Source organism: Mustelus asterias, chromosome 17, assembly GCF_964213995.1.
Source record: "Mustelus asterias chromosome 17, sMusAst1.hap1.1, whole genome shotgun sequence".
In the NCBI taxonomy this organism is placed as follows: domain Eukaryota; kingdom Metazoa; phylum Chordata; class Chondrichthyes; order Carcharhiniformes; family Triakidae; genus Mustelus; species Mustelus asterias.
The window spans coordinates 815,745-830,557 of NC_135817.1; the positions used below are offsets into that span (position 1 = coordinate 815,745).

The following is a 14,813-nucleotide window of genomic DNA, read 5'->3' on the forward strand; positions in this document are numbered from 1 at the left end:
ATTTGCAGACTATTTCCCGGTCTGTGATTTGCAGACTATTTCCTGGTCTGTGATTTGCAGACTATTTGTGGGTCTGTGATTTGCAGACTATTTCCCGGTCTGTGATTTGCAGACTATTTGTGGGTCTGTGATTTGCAGACTATTTGTGGGTCCGTGATTTGCAGACTATTTCCCGGTCTGTGATTTGCAGACTATTTGTGGGTCTGTGATTTGCAGACTATTTGTGGGTCCGTGATTTGCAGACTATTTCCCGGTCTGTGATTTGCAGACTATTTCCCGGTCTGTGATTTGCAGACTATTTCCCGGTCTGTGATTTGCAGACTATTTCCCGGTCTGTGATTTGCAGACTATTTCTCGGTCTGTGATTTGCAGACTATTTGTGGGTCTCTGATTTGCAGACTATTTCCCGGTCTGTGATTTGCAGACTATTTCCCAGTCTGTGATTTGCAGACGATTTCCCGGTCTGTGATTTGCAGACTATTTCCCAGTCTGTGATTTGCAGACTATTTCCCAGTCTGTGATTTGCAGACTATTTCCCGGTCTGTGATTTGCAGACTATTTGTGGGTCCGTGATTTGCAGACTATTTCCCGGTCTGTGATTTGCAGACTATTTCCCGGTCTGTGATTTGCAGACTATTTCCCGGTCGGTGATTTGCAGACTATTTCCCAGTCTGTGATTTGCAGACTATTTCCCAGTCTGTGATTTGCAGACTATTTCCCGGTCTGTGATTTGCAGACTATTTCCCGGTCGGTGATTTGCAGACTATTTCCTGGTCTGTGATTTGCAGACTATTTCCTGGTCTGTGATTTGCAGACTATTTGTGGGTCTGTGATTTGCAGACTATTTGTGGGTCTGTGATTTGCAGAGTATTTGTGGGTCTGTGATTTGCAGACTATTTCCCAGTCCGTGATTTGCAGACTATTTCCCAGTCTGTGATTTGCAGACTATTTGTGGGTCTGTGATTTGCAGACTATTTCCCGGTCTGTGATTTGCAGACTATTTCCCGGTCTGTGATTTGCAGACTATTTCCCGGTCTGTGATTTGCAGACTATTTCCCGGTCTGTGATTTGCAGACTATTTGTGGGTCTGTGATTTGCAGACTATTTGCCAGATTCTGATTTGCAGGCTCCATACTGGGCTGTGATTTGCAGACTATTTGCAGGTTATGGGTTGAGGTTTCCCAGTGCTGAGGCAGGGATGCCTGGTTTATTTAAGCTGTTGGAAATCTGCACCATTCCCAGCTGCTGCTGCTGTTTAAGTGGCTCTGGAAGGTCTGATCTCTGTCACCCTCACTGACACCTAGGCTCTGTGAGTTGCACTGCCTGGACTTCTGTCTCTGCCTATTTGTCTCCCAACCCGACTGACAGCTGTGTGAGTGGGTCTGTGCGTCTCTCTCTGTCTCTGTGTGAGAGTGTGTCTCTCTCTGTCTTCTACCCTCTGTCTGTGTGTCTCTGTCTGTGTGTCTCTGTCTGTATGTGGGTTTGAGTCTGTCTGTTTTTCTCTGTGTGTGTGTGTGGGTCTCTCTTTCTCTCTCTGTGGGCCTGTGTGTGTCTCTGTGTGTGTTTGTGTCTCTCTCTCCCTGTGAGTGAGTCTGTCCGTGTGTCTCTGTCCGTGTGTGTGTCTCTCTCTCTCTGTCTCCCACCCTCACTGACTGAGTCTCTCTCTCTGTCTCCCACCCTCACTGACTGGGAGCTTTGTAAGTGAGTCTGTCCGTGTGTCTCTGTCTGTGTGTGTGTCTCTCTCTCTCTGTCTCCCACCCTCACTGACTGAGTCTCTCTCTCTGTCTCCCACCCTCACTGACTGGGAGCTGTGTGAGTGGGTCTGTCTGTGTGTCTCTGTCTGAGTGTCTGTCTCTCTCTCTCTCTCTGTCTGCCTCAGTGTCTCTAACTCCCCTTGTGTCCTGCCCCCTCACTGGGAGCTGTGTGAGTGGGTCTGTGTGTGTGTGTGTCTCTCTCTGTCTCACCCCCCCCTTACTGAGCGGCAGTAACTCCCTGTGCAATGAGTAACTCGGAGCCCCACTGCCTGGACACTGTCTACCTGCAGGTGCCGGAGACGCAGGGACAGGGGACCGAGCTGCTGGAGGAGGAGGAGGAGGAGGAGGAGGAGGAGGAGGATGATGCCTACCGGGTGCACCTGATCCCCAGATCCTCCCCGACCCCCAGGAAGAGGTCGATCTGCCCGGAGGAGGTTGAAGACCCCTCTCTGGACCGCAAGGTGTCCTTTGCTGACGCCTGTGGCTTGGATTTGGCCCAGGTGAAATACTTTGAGGAGTTCCATTTCCCTGAATCCCCGGAGCCGCTGGAGTTGAACGTCCGGGAGCAGATTCCCGAATCCCCGTTCTACGTCTTTCCCGCCTTCATCCTGCCCGCCACCCCCGCCCAGCTGCTCGACCGGGTGCGGCTTCACAAGGTGGAAGTTGAGTCGATCCAGCCCACCGAGGGGGACCCCCTGAGCGTGGAGGGGGTGATCCGGGTGCTCAATCTCTCCTTCCAGAAGTCGGTACACATCCGCGCCACGCTGGACGGCTGGAGCACCTTCTACGACTACCCGGCTGACTACGTGGCTGGCTCCTCGGAGGGTGACACCGACCAGTTTGGCTTCCGCCTCTCCTTCGCCGCCCTGTCCGTCAGCGACGGCGCCCGCATCGAGTTCGTGGTGCGTTACGAGACCCCGGCCACCGTCTACTGGGCCAACAACGGAGGCCACAACTACTCGGTGGTCTGCAAGCTGAAGGAACAGGCTGTCCCCACCCCCCGGGCCTTCGAGGATGACCAGCTGGAAATCAAACCCCTCCGCAGCTGCCTGAAGGCTACAGTCGGCAGGTAGGGAGTCACCTAGGTTACTGGGCGGAGACTGGGGCAGCAATTGGCAGGCTTGGGTTTAACCTGTTTCTTGTGCAAAGGACGTACCAGGGACAGCTTGACTGAATTTGATTTATTATTCTCACATGTATTGGGATACAGTGAACAGTATCGCTGCTTGAGCGCTATACAGGGCACGGTAGCACAGTGGTTAGCACTGCTGCCTCACGGCACCAAGGACCCGGGTTCGATTCCCGGCTTGGGTCACTGTTTGTGTGGAGTTTGCACGTTCTCCCCGTGTCTGCGAGGGTTTCCTCCGGGCATTCCGGTTTCCTCCCACAGTCCGAAAGATGTGCACGTTCGGTGGATTGGCCCCTTTGTGTCCAAAGATGTGGAGGTTAAGGGGATTGGCCAATTGCCCCTTAGTGTGAGGGGGGGATTGGAAGGCTAAATACGTGGGGCTACAGGGATAGGGCCTGGGTGGGATTGTTGTCAGCCCCGGTTTGATGGGCCAAATGGCCTCCTGTACTGTAGGGATTCGATGATTCTACAGACAAAGCATACCCTTCATAGAGAAGGAAAGGAGAGGGTGCAGAATGTAGTGTTACAGTCATAGCTAGGGTGGAGAGAAAGATCAACTCAATGCGAGGTCGGTCCATTCAAAAGTCTGACAGCAGCAGGGAAGAAGCTGTTCTTGAGTCGGTTGGTGCGTGACCTCTTTGTATCTTTTTCCCGATGGAAGGAGGTGGAAGAGAGAATGTCCGGGGTACGTGGGGTCCTTGATTATGCTGGCTGCTTTTCCGAGGCAGCGGGAAGTGTAGACAGAGTCAATGGATGGGAGGCTGGTTTGAGTGATGGACTGGGCTTCGTTCATGACCTTTTGTAGTTTCTTGCGGCCTTGGGCAGAGCAGGAGCCCAGACCAAGCTGTGATACAACCAGAAAGAATGCTTTCTATGGTGTATCTGTTTCTAGTGTACAAGCCATTCCAGGGCAATTTTCCACATTTGTTGGGTAGATGCCAGTGTTGTAACTGTACTGGACGAGCTTGGCTAGGGGAGCGGAAAGTTCTGGCGTCTTCAGTACTATTGCCAGAATGTCATCAGGCCCATCGCCTTTGCAGTATCCAGTGCCTCCAACCGTTTCTTGATATCACGTGGAGTGAATCGAATTGGCTGGAGACTGGCATCTGAGATGCTGGGGGCAACTGGAGAAGGCCGAGATGGATCACCCACTCGGCACTTCTGGATTGCTGCAAATACTTCAGCCTTATCTTTCGCACTGAGCTCCTCCATCATTGAGATGGGGTTATTTGCGGAGTCTCCTCCAAAGGGAATAGTCGAGTGGGGGATAGTCAGTGAGATACTGAGGAGAAATATGTCCACAATGTGTGGAGGTGTGTAAAAACAATAGGGTTATTCGGTGATTTCAACTTTCCCTACATTATCTGGGACATAGAAATCATAGAAACCCTACAGTGCAGAAGGAGGCCATTCGGCCCATCGAGTCTGCACCGACCACAATCCCACCCAGGCCATACCCCCACATATTTACCCACTAATCCCTCTAACCTACACATCCCAGGACTCTAAGGGGCAATTTCTAACCTGGCCAATCAACCTAACCCGCACATCTTTGGACTGTGGGAGGAAACCGGAGCACCCGGAGGAAACCCACGCAGACACGAGGAGAATGTGCAAACTCCACACAGACAGTGACCCGAGCCGGGAATCGAACCCGGGACCCTGGAGCTGTGAAGCAGCAGTGCTAACCACTGTGCTACCGTGCCGCCCCTTAACATACATCATGTTAAGAGCTTAGATGGAGCAGATTTCTTGAAATGTGTACAGGAGACTTTTCAGATCAATATGTCCATCAAGGGAGGGAGCTGCGCTGGACCTGATTCTGGGGAATGAAGCCTGACAGGTGATGGTGAGGGAGCATTTTAGTAATAGCGATCACAACATAGTACAATTTAAACTTGTTATGGACAAGGAAATATACAAGTTTGTTTAAAAAAAAAGGTTTTGGATTGGGGGGAGAGCGGATTTCAGTAAAATAAGACAGGATCTGGCCAAGGTAGACTGGGAACAGCTACTAATGGGAAAATCTACAGAAGAGCAGTGAGGGGAACTCAAAAAGGAAATGGGGAGGGTGCAAGCCCAGTATGTTCCCTCTAAGGTGATAGGTGGGAATAAGAAGCCTAGAGAACCATGGATGACCAGAGATATTTAGGATACAACGAGAAGGAAAGGAAAAGCTTTGAAAAGTACAAGGGGAGCAAATCAGTGGAGGCATTGGTGAGGTATAGAAAGTGCCGAGTGCAGAGAAGGACCTTTGTGGATGTACTGCGGGCGTGCGGTGGACTGAAAAGATTGAGTATGTGGACTTTAAGAAAGAGGTTGTGCTGGAATCTTTAAATGGCATCAAGATAGATAAGTTGCCGGGTCCGGATGGGATGTACCCCAGGTTACTGTGGGAGGCGAGGGAAGAGATTGCAGAGCCTCTGGCGATGATCTTTGCGTCGTCGATGGAGACGGGAGAGGTGCCAGAGAATTGGAGGATTGCGGATGTGGTTCCTATTTTCAAGAAGGGGAGTAGGGATAGCCCAGGAAATTACCGACCGGTGAGTCTTACCTCAGTGGTTGGTAAGCTGATGGAGAAGATCCTGAGGGACAAGATTTATGAGCATTTAGAGAGGTTTCGTGTGCTCAAGAATACTCAGCATGGCTTTGTCAAAGGCAGATCGTGCCTTACGAGCCTGGTGGAGTTCTTCGAAAATGTGACCAAACACATTGACGAAGGGAAAGCGGTAGATGTGGTTTATATGGATTTTAGGAAGGCGCTCGATAAGGTCCCCCATGCAAGGCTTCTAGAAAAAGTGAGAGGGCATGGGATCCAAGGGGCTGCTGCCCTGTGGATCCAGAACTGGCTTGCCCAAAGGAGGCAGAGAGTGTGTATAGATGGGTCTTTTTCTAAATGGAGGTCGGTCACCAATGGTGTGCCCAAGGGATCTGTTCTGGGACTCTTGCTGTTTGTCATTTTCATAAATGACCTGGATGAGGAAGTGGAGGGATGGGTAGGTAAGTTTGCCGACGACACGAAGGTTGGTGGGGTTGTAGATAGTCTGGAGGGATGTCAGATGTTACAGAGGGACATAGATAGGATGCAAGACTGGGCGGAGAAGTGACAGATGGACTTCAACCCAGATAAATGCGTCGTGGTCCATTTTGGCTGGTCAAATGGGAAGAAGGAGTACAATATAAAGGGAAAGACTCTTAGTACTGTAGAGGATCAGAAGGACCTTGGGGTCCGGGTCCAGCGGACTCTAAAATCGGCCCCGCAGGTGGAGGAGGTGGTTAAGAAGGTGTATGGTGTGCTGGCCTTTATCAATCAAGGGATTGAGTTTAGGAGTCCGGGGATAATGATGCAGCTATATAAGACCCTCGTCAGACCCCACTTGGAGTACTGTGCTCAGTTCTGGTCGCCTCATTACAGGAAGGATGTGGAAAAGATTGAAAGGGTCCAGAGGAGATTTACAAGGATGTTGCCTGGATTGAGTGGCATGCCTTATGAGGATAGGCTGAGGGAGCTCGGTCTTTTCTCCTTGGAGAGACGTAGGATGAGTGGAGACCTAATAGAGGTATATAAGATGTTGAGAGGCATAGATCGGGTGGACTCTGAGGCTTTTTCCCAGGGTGGAAATGGCTGCTACGAGAGGTTTAAGGTGCTGGGGGGGGTAGGTACAGGGGAAATGTTAGGGGGAAGTTTTTCACACAGAGGGTGGTGGGCGAGTGGAATCGGCTGCCGTCAGAGGTGGTGGAGGCAAACTCAATAGGGACTTTTAAGAGACTCCTGGATGAGTACATGGGACTTAATAGGATGGAGGGTTATAGGTAGGCCTAAAAGGTAGGGATATGTTCGGCACAACTTGTGGGGCCGAAGGGCCTGTTTTGTGCTGTAGTTTTTCTGTGTTTCTATGTTTCTAAAGCAATTAGGAAAGCAAAGAGGGGATTTGAGGAAGCTCTGGATGGTAAAAGTATGGAAAATCCCAAGATATTCTATAAGTAAATTAATGGGAAGAGGATAAGCAGGGAAAGCTTATGACCCATTAGGGCCAAGGGGGAAATCTGTGAGTGAAGCCAGAGGACATTGGGAGAGTTTTGAATGAATACTTCATATCCGTCTTCACCCAAGAAAATGGGACGATTGGAATTCAGTGAGAGAGAGACTGAGAGGTTCTTGAGCAAATTGACATAGGGAAGGACAAGGTATTGGAGTGTTGGCAGCCTTAAAAGTGGATAAATCTCCAGGTCCAGATGAATTGTGCCCTCTGCTGCTGTGACAGGCAAAGGAGGAGATTGCAGGGGCACTGACCCAAATTTTCAATTCCTCTCTGGCCACAGGGGAGGTTATGATGTGGAGATGCCGGCGTTGGACTGGGGTAAGCACAGTAAGAAGTCTCACAACACCAGGTTAAAGTCCAACAGGTTTATTTGGTAGCAAATACCATAAGCTTTCGGGGAGGTGCCAGATGACTGGAGAACAGCTCATGTGGTTTCGCTATTTTAGAAGCGTTGTAGAGATAAACCAGGGAACTACAGACCAATGAGTCTCACATCAGTGGTAGGGAAACTATTGGAGAAACTTCTGAAGGAGAGAATCTATCTCCACTTGGAGAGCCAAGGCTTGATCAAGGACAGTCAGCATGGCTTCATCAGAGGGAGGTCATGCCTAACAAATTAGATTGAATTTTTTGAGGAGGTGACCGGGCGTGTAGACGAGGATAGTGCAGTCGATGTAGTTTATATGGATTTCAGCAAAGCCTTTAACAATGTTCCACATGGGAGACTTGTAAAGAAGGTAAATTCACATGGAATACAGGGTAGTTTGATAGAGTGGATTCAAAATTGGCTCAGTTGTAGGAGATAAGGGTGATGACAGATGGCTGCTTGAGTGACTGGAAGCCAGTGGCCAGTGGTGTTCCACAAGGATCTGTGTTGGGTCCCCTTTTATTTGTCATTTATATAAATGACATATTAAACTACATTTCTCGGAGGCACAGTCCAATCACACCTCCCGCACTCTTCATAGATAACAAGGACACCTGTGTCAGACTCCTATTTATTGATTACAGCTCAGCCTTCAACACCATTATTCCCACAAAACGCATCTCCAAATTCCGTGGCCTGGGCCTCGGCCCCTCCCTCTGCGACTGGATCCTGAACATCCTAACTCACAGACCACAATCAGTAAGGATCGGCAACAACACCTCCTCCACGATCATCCTCAACACCGGTGCCCCACAAGGCTGTGTTCTCAGCCCCCTACTATACTCCTTATACACCTCTGACTGTGCGGCCAAATTCCCCTCCAATTCGATTTTCAAGTTTGCTGACGACACCACCGTAGTGGGTCGGATCTCAAACAATGACGAGACAGAGTACAGGAATGAGATAGAGAATCTGGTGAACTGGTGCGGCAACAATAATCTCTCCCTCAATGTCAACAAAACGAAGGAGATTGTCATCGACTTCAGGAAGCGTAAAGGAGAACATGCCCCTGTCTACATCAACAGGGACAAAGTAGAAAGGGTCAAGAGCTTCAGGATTTTAGGTGTCCAGATCACCAACCTGTCCTGGTCCCCCCCAGGCCGACACTATAGTTAAGAAAGCCCCACCAACGCCTCTACTTTCTCAGAAGGCTAAGGATATTTGGCATGTCAGCTACGACTCTCACCAACTTTTACAGATGCACCATAGAAAGCATTCTTTCTGGTTGTATCACAGCTTGGTCTGGGCTCCTGCTCTGCCCGAGACCGCAAGAAACTACAAAGGGCCGTGCACGATACCCAGTCCATCACTCAAACCAGCCTCCCATCCATTGACTCTGTCTACACTTCCTGCTGCCTCGGCAAAGCAGCCGGCGTAATTAAGGACCCCCACGTACCCCGGACATTCTCTCTTCCGCCTTCTTCTGTTGGGAAAAAGAGGTCACGCACCAACCGACTCGAGAACAGCTTCTTCCCTGCTGCTGTCAGACTTCTGAATGGACCGACCTCGCATTAAGTTGATCTTTCTCTACACCCTAGCTATGACTGTAACACTACATTCTGCACTCTCTCCGTTCCTTCTCTATGAACGGTATAGAGTCATAGAGGTTTACAGCATGGAAACAGGCTCTTCGGCCCAACTTGTCCATGCCGCCCTTTTTTTTTTAAACCCCTAAGCTAATCCCAATTGCCCGCATTTGGCCCATATCCCTCGATACCAGCGATCTCCAAACTTTTCAGTACGAAGGCCACATCGTATATTTTACACATTTTCGCGAGCCAAAGAAAAAAATTAGTTTTATAAATGAATGAATAACATTTAAATGAATGAATAAGTTTTATTTGGATCTTTTTTTGTAATCGGCATGATATGATTCAGGACAAAAGAGAAATGTGACAATTACGAAGAAACAATGCCGTGTTTACACTGAGAAATGATATATAATGAGTAAAAATGTCAAACATTAGCAAACACTCTGACAAAATAATCAATTACTGAACTGCAGATGAGAAAAGCAGGCTATTCATTTTTTAATTAATTTTATTTACTGGAATTTTACAAATGTTTACCTGAAATGAGAATTTGCCCAATTTCGTGACGCGCAATAAGAAAAATAAACTCGCCCCAAGAAAGAACTTCAGTAAAACAAAGCAAAGAAATTCAAAATAAACTTGAACCATTAATAAAGGTCGAACAAAAATAAATTCAGTCTGCACCTTTCCACACAATTCTGGCAATTGGAATTTTCAATCGTAACCAACAAATCATGAAGTTTTGCACAAGATTAATGGGAATGATGGAACTGCTTTTTTAATTTCAAAATATTGCTGAACTGAGGTTTCAAGCTTGAGGAGCCAATTATTAGAATGGACTTCAAATGCTCATCAGATAAATTTGCTCGATATTTGGATTTGACATACTTCAGTTTTGAAAATGTTTGTTCACACAGGTACGTTGTACCAAAAACTGATACAAATCCACAAGCAAATCGCTTCAAATTTGGAAACTGCTCAGGCTGCAAAGATTTATAAAATTGGATCAGATTTCCTTCTTTATACTTGTCTTTCAGCATGTCATCTGATTGGAGATCAATAATTTCCATTTGCAACTGACTTGGGAGTGTTTCAACATTGCAGCCAAATGGATTTTGAAACAGCTTTATTTCATCTGTGTTTCCATCAAGATCAGAAAATCGTCCCTGAAATTGTTTTTGCAAGTCCTTAATGATTTCGGTTGCAAATGAAGAAGGAAATTCTGCTTCACTTTCTTCATGAAATTTTTCACAACATGGAAAATGAACCCAGTTATGAACTTTCAGCTGTCCTTGAAATAGCATCAGTTTTGCCCTGAATGCCTTCACATGCGCGAATAGATCACAAATCAAATTTGTTTCACCTTGCAACTTCAGATTCAATTGATTCATGTGGCCTGTCACGTCTGCAAAAACTGCCAATTTCCAAAGCCAGTCAGTGTTTGATAAAAGTGGTTCAGGTCGATTCTTCTCTGTGAGAAAGGAATCAATTTCCTCTCTGAGCTGAAAGAACCGTGACAGAACCTTTCCACAACGAAGCCATCGAACTGCTGTATAATAAGGCAAGTTACCGAACTCAGAATCAGTTTCTTTCAGAAAATCACGAAACTGGCGATGATTAAGCCTGTGAGATCGAATGAAATTCACTGTTGAAACAACAGGTTTCAGAACATATTATTATTTGAATGGGAGTAGGCCATCTAGCCCCTCGAGCCTGCCCCGCCATTCAATAAGATCATGGCTGATCTGAAGTGGATCAGTTCCACTTACCCGCCTGATCCCCATAACCCCTAATTCCCTTACCGATCAGGAATCCATCTATCCGTGATTTAAACATATTCAACGAGGTAGCCTCCACCACTTCAGTGGGCAGAGAATTCCAGAGATTCACCACCCTCTGAGAGAAGAAGTTCCTCCTCAACTCTGTCCTAAACTGACCCCCCTTTATTTTGAGGCTGTGCCCCCTAGTTCTAGTTTCCTTTCTAAGTGGAAAGAATCTCTCCACCTCTACCCTATTCAGCCCCTTCATTATCTTATAGGTCTCTATAAGATCCCCCCTCAGCCTTCTAAATTCCAACGAATACAAACCCAATCTGCTCAGTCTCTCCTCATAGTCAACACCCCTCATCTCTGGTATCAACCTGGTGAACCTTCTCTGCACTCCCTCCATGGCCAATATATCCTTCCGCAAATAAGGGGACCAATACTGCACACAGTATTCCAGTATTACGCAAGACATTTCCACATATTTTCCACACAATGCTTGTTGATGGATAATGCAACATGGGCTTTGAGAATCCACCAACCTCACAAGCTTTTGTGATTTGTCCAACCAAACCTTTCTCCACCCCAGACATGTTCTTTCCTCCATCAATTGTCACGCGTTGCAGTTTATTCCACTCCAGGTTATATTCTAACTCAGTTTTTTGCAATTCTTTGAAGATGTCTTCTCCAGTTACTGTGCTGTGCATGCTATGCACTGATGCTAATTCTTGTGTCACATTAAGTTCACTGTCGATGCCACGGATGAATACTAGGAGTTGTGATGTGCCACACACATCAGTTGACTCATCAAATGCGAGAGAATACAACTGAAAATTTCTTGCTTTGTCTGCAATTTGATGAAATATATTGCTTCCTATATCCTCAATTCTACGAGCAACAGTATTTGGCGCAAGACTGATGATTTTGAACAGATTTGCTTTTTCTGGGCATAACTCTTCCACTGCTTCCATTATACACCCTTTGATGAGATCTCCATCGGTGAATGGCTTTCCTCTTTTAGCCAACACATAAGCTAGTTTGTAACTGGCTCTGGTTAAAGCTTCATTTTCAGTTATCTTCTGCGTAAAAAAAGCTTGTTGGGAAAGCAACCTGCGTTGCATTGATTCAAATTTTACCGAACGCTGTGTTCCTGTGAATTGGGAATAACTTGGTTCACGTTTGGTCTAATAGTGCCGACGGACATTGTACTCCTTCAAAACTGCGACAGTTTTGTTGCATACGACACACAAGGCTTTATCACCTGCTTGTACAAAGAAGTACTTTACACCCCATTCTTCATTAAACAGGCGGCACTCACTGTCCACTTCTCTTTTCTTTGTTCCTTCCATAACTGAAGGGTGTATCTGACTGAAAATGAGGGTTCGCGAAGCCGACACCACTCTGGTCATATGGGAAGGAGCACGGCGGACAGGAACTGCACCTGTTAACTGTCTGACCGCGTGGTTGGGAAAAAAAACGAAGGGAAATAATTAGTTTTATTATTTATAAATATTTCAAGTTGCTGCGGGACGGATGTGGCCCACGGGTTGTAGTTTGGAGACCCCTGCTCTATACCCATCGTACTCATGTAACTGTCTAAACGCTTTTTAAAAGACAAAATTGTACCCGCCTCTACTACTACCCCTGGCAGCTTGTTCCAGACACTCACCACCATCTGTGTGAAAAAATTGCCCCTCTGGACACTTTTGTATCTCTCCCCTCTCACCTTAAACCTATGCCCTCTAGTTTTAGACTCCCCTACCTTTGGGAAAAGATATTGACTATCTAGCTGATCTGTGCCCCTCATTATTTTATAGACCTCTATAAGCTCACCCCTCAGCCTCCTACGCTCCAGAGAAAAAAGCCCCAGTCTATCCAGCCTCTCCTTATAACTCAATCCATCAAGTCCCGGTAGCATCCTAGTATAATCTTTCCTGCACTCTTTCTAGTTTAATAATATCCTTTCTATATTAGAGGGTGACCAGAATTGCACACAGAATTCCAAGTGTGGTCTTACCAATGTAATATATCTTACAGAGGTATATAAGATGTTGAGAGGCATAGATCGGGTGGACTCTCAGAGGCTTTTTCCCAGGGTGGAAATGGCTGCTACGAGAGGACACAGGTTTAAGGTGCTGGGAGGGTAGGTACAGGGGAGATGTTAGGGGTAAGTTTTTCACACAGAGGGTGGTGGGCGAGTGGAATCAGCTGCCGTCAGTGGTGGTGGAGGCAAACTCAATAGGGTCTTTTAAGAGACTCCTGGATGAGTACATGGGACTTAATAGGATGGAGGGTTATAGGTAGGCCTAAAAGGTAGGGATATGTTTGGCACAACTTGTGGGGCCGAAGTGCCTGTTTTGTGCTGTAGTTTTCTATGTTTCTAATGTCTTGTACGACTTCAACAAGACGTCCCAACTCCTGTATTCAATGTTCTGACCAATGAAACCAAGCATGCCGAATGCCTTCTTCACCACTCTGTCCACCCTGATACTAAATTACCCCTGACACAAAGGGGTAATTTAGCACGGCCAATCCACCTAACCCGCACAACTTTCGGACTGTGGGAGGAAACCGGAGCACCCGGAGGAAACCCACGCAGACACGGGGAGAACGTGCAAACTCCACACAGACAGTGACCCAAGCCGGGAATCGAACCTGGGTCCCTGGCGCTGTGAGGCAGCAGTGCTAACCCACTGTGCCACCGTGCCGCCCTTACCCAGTCTGGTCGATTATGTGACTCCAGAGCCACAGCAATGTGGTTGACTCTCAGCTGCCCTCGGGCAATGGGGGATGGGTAATAAATGCTGGCCCAGCCGGCGACGGCTACCCCTGTAGATGAATTTGAGAAAGCGAGGCCGCGGGGGTGTGGTGAGCTCCGCGTGTTACCGCTGTGCTGGTGTTTGACGTGGGATTTCCATTCCTTCCCGCACGTTGATTGTGTTGTAGGTACAGCAGACAGGAGGAGCAAGCAGAGGAAGCAGATTGGGAACAAAAAGGTAAGGAATTCATTAACTGGTGTGTGTGTGAGGGGGGGGTCGCAGTGTGTGTGAGGGGGGGTCGCAGTGTGTGTGAGGGGGGGTCGCAGTGTGTGTGAGGGGGGGGTCGCAGTGTGTGTGAGGGGGGGGTCGCAGTGTGTGTGTGTGAGGGGGGGTCGCAGTGTGTGTGTGAGGGGGGGTCGCAGTGTGTGTGAGGGGGGGTCGCAGTGTGTGTGAGGGGGGGTCGCAGTGGTGTGAGGGGGGGTCGCAGTGTGTTTGAGGGGGGGGTCGCAGTGTGTGTGAGGGGGGGTCGCAGTGTGTGTGAGGGGGGGTCGCAGTGTGTGTGAGGGGGTGTCGCAGTGTGTGTGAGGGGGTGTCGCAGTGTGTGTGAGGGGGTGTCGCAGTGTGTGTGAGGGGGTGTCGCAGTGTGTGTGAGGGGGTGTCGCAGTGTGTGTGAGGGGGTGTCGCAGTGTGTGTGAGGGGGTGTCGCAGTGTGTGTGAGGGGGTGTCGCAGTGTGTGTGAGGGGGTGTCGCAGTGTGTGTGAGGGGGTGTCGCAGTGTGTGTGAGGGGGTGTCGCAGTGTGTGTGAGGGGGGGTCGCAGTGTGTGTGAGGGGGGGTCGCAGTGTGTGTGAGGGGGGTCGCAGTGTGTGTGAGGGGGGGTCGCAGTGTGTGTGAGGGGGGGTCGCAGTGTGTGTGAGGGGGGGTCGCAGTGTGTGTGAGGGGGGGGTCGCAGTGTGTGTGAGGGGGGGGTCGCAGTGTGTGTGAGGGGGGGTCGCAGTGTGTGTGAGGGAGGGTCGCAGTGTGTGTGAGGGGGGGTCGCAGTGTGTGTGAGGGGGGGGTCGCAGTGTGTGTGAGGAGGGGGTCGCAGTGTGTGTGAGGGAGGGGTAGCAGTGTGTGTGAGGGGGGGGGTCGCAGTGTGTGTGAGAGGGGGGTCGCAGTGTGTGTGGGAGGGTCGCAGTGTGTGTCAGGGGGGGGTCGCAGTGTGTGTGTGTGAGGGGGGTCGCAGTGTGTGTGTGTGAGGGGGGGGTCGCAGTGTGTGTGTGAGGGAGGGGTCACAGTGTGTGTGAGGGGGGGTCGCAGTGTGTGTGAGGGAGGGTCGCAGTGTGTGTCAGGGGGTCGCAGTGTGTGTGTGTGAAGGGGGGGGTCGCAGTGTGTGTGTGTGAGGGGGGTTCGCAGTGTGTGTGTGTGA

General features: G+C 49.0%; 1 protein-coding gene across 1 annotated transcript in view; it reads left to right on the plus strand.

The window, feature by feature from the left end:
• Positions 1-1,208: 1,208 nt before the first annotated feature.
• The window catches only part of LOC144506236 (protein phosphatase 1 regulatory subunit 3A-like), a 13,873-nt gene continuing 268 nt past the window's right edge, over positions 1,209-14,813 (plus strand). The window contains exons 1-2 of the mRNA XM_078232094.1: positions 1,209-2,823; positions 13,595-13,644. Coding sequence (XP_078088220.1) covers positions 2,000-2,823; positions 13,595-13,644 — 874 coding nt within the window. The 5' untranslated portion in view covers positions 1,209-1,999. The remainder of the gene's footprint in view (positions 2,824-13,594; positions 13,645-14,813) is intronic.